This window comes from Schistocerca serialis, chromosome 3 (genome assembly GCF_023864345.2).
Source record: "Schistocerca serialis cubense isolate TAMUIC-IGC-003099 chromosome 3, iqSchSeri2.2, whole genome shotgun sequence".
Lineage (NCBI taxonomy): Eukaryota > Metazoa > Arthropoda > Insecta > Orthoptera > Acrididae > Schistocerca > Schistocerca serialis.
This window is the reverse complement of record NC_064640.1, coordinates 780,731,068-780,744,377: the sequence shown is the minus strand read 5'-3', so window position 1 is coordinate 780,744,377 and position 13,310 is coordinate 780,731,068. Positions and strand designations below refer to the sequence as shown.

Sequence of the window (13,310 nt, the reverse complement as noted above, 5' to 3'; positions counted from 1 at the left end):
TTTTGACAATGTTGACTGGAATACTCTCTTTCAAATTCTAAAGGTGGCAGGGGTAAAATACAGGGAGCGAAAGGCTATTTACAATTTGTACAGAAACCAGATGGCAGTTATAAGAGTCGAGGGACATGAAAGGGAAGCAGTGGTTGGGAAGGGAGTAAGACAGGGTTGTAGCCTCTCCCCGATGTTGTTCAATCTGTATATTGAGCAAGCAGTAAAGGAAACAAAAGAAAAATTCGGAGTAGGTATTAAAATTCATGGAGAAGAAATAAAAACTTTGAGGTTCGCCGATGACATTGTAATTCTGTCCGAGACAGCAAAGGACTTGGAAGAGCAGTTGAATGGAATGGACAGTGTCTTGAAAGGAGGATATAAGATGAACATCAACAAAAGCAAAACAAGGATAATGGAATGTAGCCTAATTAAGTCGGGTGATGCTGAGGGAATTAGATTAGGAAATGAGGCACTTAAAGTAGTAAAGGAGTTTTGCTATTTGGGGAGCAAAATAACTGATAATGGTCGAAGTAGAGAGGATATAAAATGTAGGCTGGCAATGGCAAGGAAAGCGTTTCTGAAGAAGAGAAATTTGTTAACATCCAGTATTGATTTAAGTCTCAGGAAGTCATTTCTGAAAGTATTCGTATGGAGTGTAGCCATGTATGGAAGTGAAACATGGACGATAAATAGTTTGGACAAGAAGAGAATAGAAGCTTTCGAAATGTGGTGCTACAGAAGAATGCTGAAGATTAGATGGGTAGATCACATAACTAATGAGGAAGTATTGAATAGGATTGGGGAGAAGAGAAGTTTGTGGCACAACTTGACCAGAAGGAGGGATCGGTTGGTAGGACATGTTCTGAGGCATCAAGGGATCACCAATTTAGTATTGGAGGGCAGCGTGGAGGGTAAAAATCGTAGAGGGAGACCAAGAGATGAATACACTAAGCAGATTCAGAAGGATGTAGGTTGCAGTAGGTACTGGGAGATGAAGAAGCTTGCACAGGATAGAGTAGCATGGAGAGCTGCATCAAACCAGTCTCAGGACTGAAGACCACAACAACAACAACAACCCTCCTGGAGAAGGTCTGGGTTATGTGCTACACCAAAAGTATGAGAGACGCCATCCAGTGTCACTTTCTTCAAATTTTGCCTCTCTTACTTCATTTTCTCCTCCTACCTCTTCCTTACCACAGCCCATCCCTCTCTCCTCTCCCCCTCTGCTGCAGTTCCCAAGACCTTTCATCAGGGAGCTGCTCCCCCTTCCCCACCGAAGAAATGCCCCCCTTCTTTGGCACCTGTCAGTGATCGGGCTCCCTCTCAGAACCCCTCCCTGGTGCCTCTCAGGCCAGAAGATTCTTACCACCACTTGGCCATGAGACCCACAATCTGTACGCCCCAAGGTTGCCCGCTCTCTTTCGGTTCCAAATCGTGCAGAAGCTTTTACTCCCCGTGTGTGCCCTGCCCTCCTCCACCTCTGAAAGAAAAGAAGAAGAAGAAGAAACATAAATCCCAAGACAAGACCCCCCCCCCCCCCCCCCGGTGCCCCCAGAGGTGCCATTTCCCACCTACCAACCTTAGTCTGACATCTTATTTATGGACTTCACCCTATCCTTGTCAGTGAGAACTACGGACTGAGTAACATGACCTCCTCTCGACTTCTTTATGTCTAACCTGGATTCTCGCCACACGATCATCCACTGGAATTGCAGCGATGCAACGGATACTATCGTCATCTACCGGAAATGCAACGTCTTGTCTCCTCTTATTCTGCATTCTGTCTTGTTCTTCAAGAAATGCATTTCCCTGATGACCATTATCAAGCATTCTGTTGGAACCGTGCTGACCCTGGGTAACGTCTGGTGAGGTCTGCACTTTGGTTCACTCCAATGTCATTAGTGACTGGATCCTCCAATTAGCAGTGTGGAAGCAATAGTGGTTTGAGTGCAAACAATCCCGGCAATCACCATTTGTGATGTCTACCTCCCTCCCAGGTAGGCCATTTTCTTATGTTGCACTGTTTACCTTAATCCAGCAACTCCCACCCCTGTTCCTTCCTTGGGGACTTAATGCCGACAATCCACTGTGGGGGAGTGTGACTTCAACGGGTAGGGGTATCCTAATTGACCAACTTATCATGTAGCTCAATTTGTGTCTCCTCAATGATGATTCCTGTAACCACCTCAGTGCTGCTCCTGGCACCTTTTCTGTTATTGATCACACAATCTCATCTCCTGCTCTTGTGGCTTCCCTACATTGTTCATCGCATTATGACCTTTGCGACAGTGACCACTTTCTGGTGATTCTGTCATTTCCCTGCTGCCACCAGGCAGACAGGCCCCCACGTTGGGAATTCCATAGGGCCAATTGGCCTTTATGTACATCTGCTGTGCACTTTGACACTCGAATTCCACTGATGTAGTCATGCAAGGCATCTCTGCTGCTATTCTTCATGCTACAGGCACTGCTGTTCCCTTATCCACAGGTCCCCCTTGCCACCGACTGGTACAGTGGTGCACCAAGGATGTCACAGTCGCTGTCCAGGACCACTGAAGGGCACTGCAGTGATTTAAGCAACACCCTTCACAGACCAAACTCCTCACTTTTAAGCATCTCTGTGCTAAGGCTCATTACCTTACTAAGTGGAGTAAAAAGGAATGCTGGGAGCTCTGTTTCCTCCTTGGGGACGTATGCCTCTTCATCACAGATTTGGTCCAAGCTCCATATCCTTCTGGGCCACCAGTGACAGTCAGCTGTCCAGGGTCTTAACCTCTAAGGTGCTCTGTGCACTGATCCATTGGTCGTCTCAGAACACCTCACGACACACTTTGCAATGGCATTGTCGTCCTCTCCCTACTCTACTAGATTTCTCCAGCAGAAATGCAGAGTTCAACAGACCCCCTCTTTCTTCATCCTGCACCACGATAAGCCCTATAATGAACCCTTCGCTGAATGGGAATTGATGCAGGCTCTTAGCTCTTCACGAGACACGGCCTCAGGCCCGGATTCCATCCACAGTGAGATGATCCGATACTTGGACGTTCCCCAGAGGCAACATCTCCTCAGGGTCTTCAACCACATTTGGCTCACGGGTGCTTTTCTGTCACAATGGCAAGACAGTATAGTTAACCCCGTCCTTAAGCCCGAGAAGAACCCAACATCACTAGATAACTACCGCCCAATTAGTATGACGAATGTACTTCGTAAACTGCTCAGAAGGATGATCAGCTTCAGATTATGTTGGGTACTCGAATCTCAGCGCATTTTGTCCCCATATCAGTGTGGCCTCTGAGCAGGACAATCTCCAGCTGACTATTTACTCAGATTGGAATCGGCCATCTGACAGGCTTTCACTCACCGCCTGCATCTTGCAGTGGTCTTCTTTGCCCTACATAAAGCCTACGACATGGCTTGGCACCATCACATTTTGGTTACCCTCCATGACTGGGCCTTCTGTGGTCCCCTTCTCATTTTCATCCACGAGTTTTTATCTGAATTTGGCACTTCACTCTGTGTGTGACTTTTGCCAGCTTTATTTCTTTGTTGATAGTCCTCCTCGGTGTCGATGTACTGCATTGTTATAATGACTGAAAAATGGGGGGGTTGAAGTTCAACACTGGTGACTGTAAATGATGTAGCCGACAGTTGGGGTTGACAGTTCCTTATTTTCACTGTTCACCCCCACTCTCTCCCCCCCCCCCCCCCTCCCCTCCCAATATTACACACTTAATATGGCCAGTTCACTATTGGTTAACTTTTGATAAGCCTCATTAATAGTTTGCAGTAAATACCTAACCACGCAGTTCACTATATCTCAAATAGATTGAACAGACACTGTCGTTGTTTTAACACACGGCGTATTTGTGTTACACTTATTTCACTGTTAAGTTGATGCATTGTTGTTGATCTAACCAATACGAGTTTCTCATCTGAAAATCAGCCATGGACTGACTGTCTCAAGACCAAAAATCGGGCCTTTATATATCCTCACAATAATTGGTAGTGAAACTATACATTGTTCAATGTTTAAGTTACAGAAATTACAATTAAAACATAACTCATTCAGTTGACGGAATATATAGAAAAAAAATCCTCCTTTTAAACAGTTAATTTTACTATAAAGGTTAGGACGAATTACTTGTTTAAATAATGAAATTAATAGCTACAGTTACACAAACAATACTTTTGACAAACCTGGTAATTATTTTGGAATTAATTAAGGCTGGCTTTGCTAATGTGTTTTCGAATAGAGCCAAATAAATATTTCAAGAATCCTAATAGTAGTTCTTACTAATGTTTATAATTATTACAGAATTTATATTTGTTTATAAGTCAACAATAGAATTAAGTCACTAAATGATTACTGATTTCACCCTGCAACAAAAGATATTAACTGCGAATAGTCAATATAAATTAGGAAATTGATGACATACACCAAACTAAGCGCAAAATTAGATCTGGCACTATATTTCTTAAGACTGAGGGCCAGCCTTTATCTTTTATGGAAATGCAGATTATACTCATGTACGTTAATGGTAATTAGGCAAAAATGAAAATAAAATAAATGTATGGAAGCAGATGGCAAAACAAGAGAGGAAGTAAAAAGATCAGAGCTTGCTTCATCACAAGCGCACCTCAGGTTCACGAGAACGGTATCCCACAGGGTTTTGTGCTAAGTGTCACACATTTCCTCATTGCCATCAATAGGCTTGTGACCTCTGTTGGGCCTCTGGTTACCCCGGCACTGTACGTTGACAGATTTTTGCATCTGGTGCAGCTCCCACTCAATAGCATCTGCTGAGTGCCAGCTCCAAGGCACGCCCGACAGGCCTCTTTGTGGGCCACATCCCATAGCTTCCAGTATTCCCCCCCCCCCCCCCAAAATGCGGGTTACACAGTTTTGTTGTCGACCCACAGTACACCCCGTCCAGAACTTTATTTAGGCGACCAACTCCTCAGTGTTGTAGCACAGTCCCATTCCTTGGGTCTTATTTTTGATAACAGGCCACCTAAAAACTGCATGTATGTGGAAGCTTAGTGCTCTCCACTTCCTGGCAAAACATTATGGGGTGCAGACCGTTCCAGTCTCCTCCAACTTTACTGTGTTCTGGTCTTGTCCAGACTAGATTATGGTAGTCAGGTTTATGGCTCAGCAGCTCCTTCCACTTTGAAACTGCTTGACTGTGTCCTTCATTGTGGGGTGCGTCTGGCTATTGGTGCCTTTCGCACTAGTCCCGTTGACAGTTTCCTCATAGAAGTGGGGATTCCCCTCTACACATACGATGGAGCCAACTCCTTGTTTCTTACACAGTCACCATTTGCCAGTTCCCTGACCATCCTGTGTACCCTGTGCTCTTTGCCAGTGAGGGATGTCGCCCTCCTAACACTCACCCACGGGTGGGATATTGCCGTTTGGTACGCATCTCTGTCTTGGGATCTCCATCGCCACTTAGTGGACTGCATCCGTGTCTTTCCTCGCATAACCCCCCCCCCCCCCCCCCCTCCAAATGGTGCCTAGACCGTGGATCAGGACTGATTCGTTCCAGCGTCCTAAGGTCTCTGTCACTCCTATGGTTTTTCAACGTCCTGTATGTGCCGTCCTTGCAGAGTTCTAGGATGCCACCATCTTTTGCACTGATGGTTCTAAGACATCGATAAGGTGGGATAAGCTTTCACATCTCCTACTGGCTTTGAACACCATTTATTGCTGGGATCATGTAGTGGGTTCACAGCAGAGCTTCGAGCCATTCACAGAGCCCTCCTTTTTGTTTCTCAGATCTCCCTCCACAGTCTTTTAATTTGTTCAGACTCAATGAGCAGCCTGCAGGCTATCGACCGATGTTACTGTTGTCACCCTTTGGCCTCTGCTATCCATGACCACCTCTCTGCCCTTGGGCATGCCGCTTGTTCAGTTGTCTTTCTCTGGGTCCCAAGCCATGTGGGCATCCCAGGGAATGAATTGGCTGACCGTTTGGCTAGAGAAGCAGATACTTACCCCCATTTCCTTTCATGATTCCAGCTGTGGATATGTGGATCTATGCCAAATTTCTCTTTGCCCAAAAGTGGAATGCCATCTGGAGCGCTACTGCTCATAGTAATAAACTCCACACAATCAAGCAGTCTACTGCAGTTTGGCGCTCTTCCTTCCGCTCCTCTCAGAAGTAGTCCACTGTTTTATCCCATTTGCACATTGGTCATACACGGCTCACCCACTGTTTCGTTCTACATTGGGGTTCTGGTTCCAGATTGACGATATCTCACATATTGGTGGAATGTCCCCTTCTTTCAGCCCTTCGTGCTAAGTACAGTCGTTCTGATTCCTTAAATTTAATATTAGCAGGTGATTCATGGGTGGTTGAACTGGTCCTCAGTTTCCTCCTTTGAAGTGGTTTTTTTCCAGATATGAAGCTCTACTTTAGTCTTGGAGCAGGGGCAGGTTGGTTGTGGTTGGGACATCTTTTCCCGTCTTCATGGTCTGTGACCCCCTGACCATTTCTAGTTTTTAGATTTGGTCTCAACTTTTATGCCTTTTACTGTGGGTGTTTAATGTTCATTGTTTTATAAGTTTACTCCCCTTACTGGATCCATCCACTTTTAGCAGATCCTCTTTCTTCTGTGACTAACTTCGGAATCAGGGGATTGATGACCACGCTGTTTGGTTCCATAACCCCTATCAATCAATCAATCTATAAAAAAATCTTGTTATTGGCAGAAAAACAGTTAATTATCCCAGTAAATCTTTAATTGTTATTTCTTTTGTTGTAAGTCTCTTTTGTACCATGCAGTATGCTTTCATTATTATCTTCTGCTTCCTTCTTGCAGTAGATTAAATTATTACTATTACTACTACTACTACTACTACTACTACTATTCTCTGACTCCACAACAGTATATAATTCTCCCTTATGCGAATGGTATTTTATATTTACATTTACTCATTTTTATGGCTTTAAAATATCAGTTGTAAATAAATTATTTAAATATAAATGTTTGTGTTGTTACTTTTCTATGATATTTTGATATGCCTACAGGACTTGGTGCAGAAAATGTTACACCTTGATCCCAGTAGACGGCCAACTGCAGCACAAATTTTACAGCATGATTGGATTCAAAATAGAAACCTCCTTCCAACTCATCGGCTAATCTTTCAGGAAGCACATGTTGTTAAGGTACTGTAATTTTTAAAACTTTTTTTCAATCGATGACTTCCTTGTATTATTTTAACTCCATATTTATATTAGTAACTAAATGAAATAAATTAGGTGATTGAGGGTTTCTTCTTCAGCTCCAGGACTACTACTATCTGTTTCTAGACAGTGACAGGAAAACTTCATTTCCATGTTCTTTTTAAAATCCCTTGGTGCTTCTTAGCCACAGTCTTCTGCACTTGCAGACTACTCCTCCATGTTTAGTATGTCTTCGATGTTTTTAACATCATGTGATGACAGAAATGGAAGCTGTTGATGACAAGTATCCAGACATATATTAGTCATTGTTAATATATGGTGTGTACACTCTTCACCTTTGTTCCATTGTGTTCAGGGTGGGACCCTGGGCAGGCCAGTCATTTTAGGAATGTTATTGTTGACGAATTATCATCTCACAGATGCCAATGTGACAGAATGTACTGCAATAAATCACTGTCTCTGAACTGTTGTCTACTGTACACAATACACAATGCTGTTAAATGTATTCACATCCTTCCCTGTTTAGCATTTCCTCAAGTCCGATAAGAGGGCCTTAGCCTAACGATGAAAAAATCACCTATATTGTAACACCACCTCCTCATTGCTTCACTTTTTGCACTACACATAATGGCACATAACAGCCTCCTAAAAATCTCCAGAGATTCCTTTGACTGATTTTATGCAATTTTTTTTATAACCATGCTACACAGTGCTCAACGGTTCCTGTCCATTAGTACATGAGGTATGCCTGCTCTTCATTTAGCTGCCATTGCCCCTTCATGTTTAGACTTCAAAGTCACATTACCATCAGTCGACTAAGGCAGCTTTAGAAGATTTGAAATGTCAATGATGGATTTGTTACTTAGGTGATATCCAATGACTCGTTGGCTTGAGCTCACTGGACAGACGCATTCTGCTGCTGCTGCTTGTCTGCTGACAACACACTACTTTCTGCCTTCCTTTTGTATTACAGGTCCATTTCTCATGACGTCTAGTGGTCAATTCTGCATTACGTAGTGGTGTCCAGGTACTTTTGTTCAGATAGTACACATCCTACACAACAGAAACTGGTATTACTTTGTTACAGCTTTATAAGAATATTTTTTGCAGTTGACTCATGGCAGTAATGGGGGGAGGGGGTTGTTGTATTTTGTGGTGGTGGTGGCGGTCACAGATAAATTACATGCGTAGAGCCAAATAACAGCTGTGTGTCAGGTATTCAGTAAAACACACAAACTGTCATATAGTACCAAATTAACTCAATTGATCAGAAAATGACATATTGCCAAATGGAAGTATGTGATCTTTTAAGGTTTTATATCATAATTTGTGACATCCAAGATCACTTAAAAATTACTGTGGTGTCATTACTAGTTTCAGTGCTTGATTACCATCTTCAGATCTGATTAATGCATGAACAGCTTCATCAAGATACATAACAATTCCAGATGAGCATTCTGAACATTATTCAGCCTTACAAAATATGTTGGTGAGTAAATCATGTTTTCAGCCATCAAGAGAGACTATATGATGTATTCATTGACATACTGCATAAGATTTCATTGTGTTCAGAATGATTAACTGGAATTGTTATATATCTTGATGAAACTGTTAGCAGCTGAACCACATCTGAAAATGTTAACAAAGTGCTACAACATTTAATGTGAATATTTTAGTTTTTAAGTGCTCTCAAACATAATAAATTTATTATATAACTCATTTAATTACATCGGTGCATGGCACTTGGATTGTGTACCATTTTCACCATCAGCTGCTTTATCGGAACTTCTGTAACAGTGTAATAGAATTATACAAGAGTTGGGTGATAACATTAGTGGATGGCCTATAGGTGCACAAAATTACTCAGTTAATGTTTACATGATTGAAACTGCAATGAGACAAAATTTTAAAAAATCTTATTTTCAAAATTGTTTTGTCTGTTTCTTGCACAGGGAGCGATGGCAGCAACATACAGAGCTGTTAGCCAGAAACCACGGTCTCCTAATTTGGGTCCTGTAGTTATGTCAGAGCTTGCCCGTCGCAGGAGGAAGTCGCGACCAAAATCATCAACTGAAGTGTGAGGTCTGTCTTGCAGGACAGATGCCCAACATGTTTTTGAATAGTAGCATATTTAGGTAAACCCAGAAACCTGAAAGAAGTGTATGTGTATAATTTTCAATCAAACAGTAAAGAGTTATCAAAGCCTAAAGTCACTGGACTGTGGCTTTCTCATGGAGGAAGGAGTGTTTCAGTGCTGTATAATCTCTTTCCAAGCACAATGTTTCTGAGAGTGATGTTTGCAATGTGTGTTTTCATTTTTTTAAAAAGTTTTATTCTACTCAGTATGTAATACATTATCTGCTAGAACATGTTGGTAAGGACAGTGTCTGGCACTGTTCTTGCAATTTTCTATCCTGTTCTCTAAATAAAATACATTTTTATTACAAAACCCAGATCAATTTTAGATGTATAATGTTAAAAAGTGTAAACCTTATTTTTCATATGTGTCAGGGGAAAAACTGTGTGTCCAATATATACATGAGGACCATGGTGCTGTGAAATTGTATTGCAAGTATCTTAGTATTGTGTTGAATGTGGCCCTTGTGTGTAATTATTACATATTGTAGTTGTCAAATGTGTGAATAATATACATTTATTAGAGCATTACAATTGAGTTAATTGGCTTTTAGACTGGTAAAAATTGAAAGATTGTACTTTCATGCTTAAGGCTGTGAAAAGCAGTCTGTGTTCTATCTGTATATATTTTGTTCCCTGTTTACCATTGTTAATGTGGAGCTAGAAGAAGTACTGTTTGCCTGAAATGATTGTTATACTTGTGTATCTGTTAGTCATGTGAATAATACAAGTGCTGATCTCCTATATGTACCATAAAGAAGTAGAATTTTGTTTTGCTGGGGGAATACTTAGTTTGTTTGACTTTAGTTAGCCAGCATAATTTTGTGTGAGTGTCATAGCAGTAGTTTTAAGTTCTTCCATACCAACTGTTAATCGCTACTGTTCGTGAAGGTTCCCTGTTGTTAAGTACTTCCAAATAAAATGCAGAAGATTGTAGCCACTTTGATTTACTGCAGGAGTGTGTCTCAACAGCAAAGCAAACTGGCCTCATTTCTTTCTTATTTCATGTTCTCCTCCTCTACTCGGTGCAATGCGTGCGATAACACATTTTACTTACTTGAATTCAGATATGAAAAAGTGTAATGACTGATGTATAGTGGTTTTGCTTTGGGATTGCTGCACATTATTTATTACACAGAACACTGGAAAAAATATTCTGAAAATAATTTCACTGAGTCGAGTCAACACTGCAAATGGGAAATTTTCTGCATTAGGGAAGTTCTTAAATTTTAGTGAGTGATAGCAGTTTTAATGTCTAAAGCACAATACAAATGTTGTCTAAATGTCACCAGTGCTTTCTATAATAAATTTATCTACAAAAAGTTTAATATTGTTGATGAAATATATTGAAAGTTGAAAGAGAAATAATATAAAAATTAATCTATTTTGGACCTTATTTTTAATATGTCACAGATTGTAGCATACACATGTAGAAAAACTTCATTTTTATGAAGCATTCTTACAGTATTCTGTTCCTAACTTCTATATATATCACTTTGTGTAACAATTTTTAAAAGTAGAGTTGTGGGAGCTCCCACTTCAACACTATCAAAATTGAAGAAAGAGGAAAATCTTCACACCAAAGCTATTTTTCATTCAGTTTTCATTATTAATGTACTAAATGACTTGCACTGAGGCTGTTTGTTTTTGTTTTTGTGTCAGTGTGTAAGTCCGGCTTTTCAGCAGTTGAGCTAGACACATGGTTTCATCTGTGTATTGCCTATATACTCCCAGTTTAAAGCAAATGCCCCTAAATAAATTACGGTAAAGTTATAATACTGTTAATAATAATAGTAATAATTATAATTATAAAAATGTGTAGTGTTCATGATGTATGAGTTATTAGAGAACTAGCACTGCTAAGTGTATTCACTAAAATAAAATAATTGTTATTAAAAATGTGCAGGAAAGAATTGTACACAAAAAACCATTCAGTCATTGTGCTGTAACCTTTTTTGATGTGTGATTCTGTCATGTAGAACATGCTTATAAGTAATTGCGTTTTATATTTTGTGCTTTTGCCATTTCATTGTTTTGTTTATATAAAGCACACACTAGTCTCTCTCTCTCTCTCTCTCTCTCTCTCTCTCTCTCTCTCTCTCTCTCTCTCGCTGTCTGTCTGTGTGTGTGTGTGTGTGTGTGTGTGTGTGTGTGTGTGTGTGTGTGTGTGTGTGTTTCCTGTTCTGTTCTTACCCGTGTAATATATTTCAGTTTTTTTTTTTCCATGTAATACAAGTATTTTACTTCAGTGTAACTTAGCCAAAGCAAATGATTGCCAAGAATTCAAGAATGAGTAAATGTCATTGTGCCAAAACAAATTGCACATATTCTCTAACTCTTTGTATACCTTTACTACCATTCACACTAAGACTTTTGCATTTGTCAGTTGGTTGGCATGCAAGTGCCTCAAAATATTTCTTTTATATGTCACATGCTGCTTGTAGTTATCCTGTGAGAGTCATACTCAGAACATTTTAATAATAGACTAACTACATTTGCAACTAGTTATCTTTGTCAGTAGTAGTATAAAGTCCCATTGTGTGTCTGCCATAAACTACGGCATTGTGTCTTAAAGGGCTGTAGAGTTAATCTTAAGGTATAATACTAACACATATTAGAGAGAAGAAAAATTTTGTTATAAGTTACGGAATAAAATGGGAGAAAGATGAAATTAACAGATTCAGTAAGAAAAATTTTATTGTATGATATATGTCACAGTGTAAAGACTAAATTGTCAAAGACATTATCTATAACAAAATCCTGATATCTGTGTTTTAAGTGGTACTTCTACTGTAATTTCAGTTCAGTGTTCATACATCTTCTCCTTCATTTTTTCTTAATATTTGTGTGTGTCTTATCAAATAGTTTCAGTTACAGTACACTCTGATGTCCATAAATGTATGCAAATCTGTTTAAAGTAATTGTCCATTTAGTAGTGTCCAAAGCCTACCCTCGTCCAAGAGTTGTCTGTTGCTGATGTACAAGATGATTTAATCCATTGTAGAATGCTGTATAAGTGTGTGACAAAATGTTGTTGTTAACTGACCTGTTATAAAATAGAATATAAATGACAAAGATGATATAAAAATTAAAAATTATTTTATGGATTAATTATATGCATTTTTACTTGGTCTTTCATGTTTCCTTTGTTTTAAGGATAATTGTCGTTTCAGTTTATATTGCCAGCTACCTCTTGTGTCATATTACAGTAAGATATATGAGGTCTACTGTTAATGTTTCTCTCACTCACAATAAAAGATATGTTCATTACATTTTTTAAATCAGGAATGGGATACTACTTGCATTATTTTGTACAAAGATTGTGTGCAGGAAATGTGATTTTTTTTTTTTTTTTTTTGATACAAAAAAAAAGAAAAAGAAATTAGTATTGCAAATAATGAGATCACAAATAAAACTAGTAAATTATTCCATAAAAATGCCATTGAATTCTGAAAACTGCAGTTATTTTATTGCTGCAGAACAGTACATGATGCCTGCAGTTTTATATAATTTCTATTTTTTTTATTGGTAGAGTGTGGTTTGTTTCAGACAATGTTTTTGCTTTACAAATTATTGGGCTGCAGTTATTGTCCACTCTATGTGGCACACTTTAAAATGTCCATATTTTATTTAATATGCAGTACATCCATATAATTGGACTGATATGTTTTTTAATGTGTGATGCACCGTAAGGATTTATCTAGCATACTACTATAAAATGACAATTACATTAAAGTACCTGTACAATTTGCATTGCAACATTTACGAAGTATAAAATCACAGTGAAAAGGGCACCTTCTGTGTACATATTGTGATCAGTAGTGATGTAAGGCAACAATTACCAGTAGCACGAAATGGGAAATGCTCAACATTTGCAGTCAGTAATTAATATGTAGCTTACTTCTCGATAGTGTCATCACCTCTATAGGTTGGTAGGAGGAATAGTCAGTATTCAGGGACACGACAGGAACACTCATTTGAAGCAAAAAAAGT

General features: G+C 39.5%; 1 protein-coding gene across 4 annotated transcripts in view; it reads left to right on the top strand.

Moving 5' to 3' along the window:
* LOC126470623 (ribosomal protein S6 kinase 2 beta) overlaps positions 1-12,429 on the top strand; it is a 596,121-nt gene extending 583,692 nt beyond the window's left edge. For all 4 annotated transcript variants that reach the window (XM_050098586.1, XM_050098584.1, XM_050098582.1 and 1 more), the window contains 2 exons: positions 7,026-7,163; positions 9,134-12,429. In XM_050098586.1, coding sequence (XP_049954543.1) covers positions 7,026-7,163; positions 9,134-9,262 — 267 coding nt within the window. In that variant the 3' untranslated portion in view covers positions 9,263-12,429. The remainder of the gene's footprint in view (positions 1-7,025; positions 7,164-9,133) is intronic.
* The last annotated feature ends 881 nt before the right edge of the window (positions 12,430-13,310 follow it).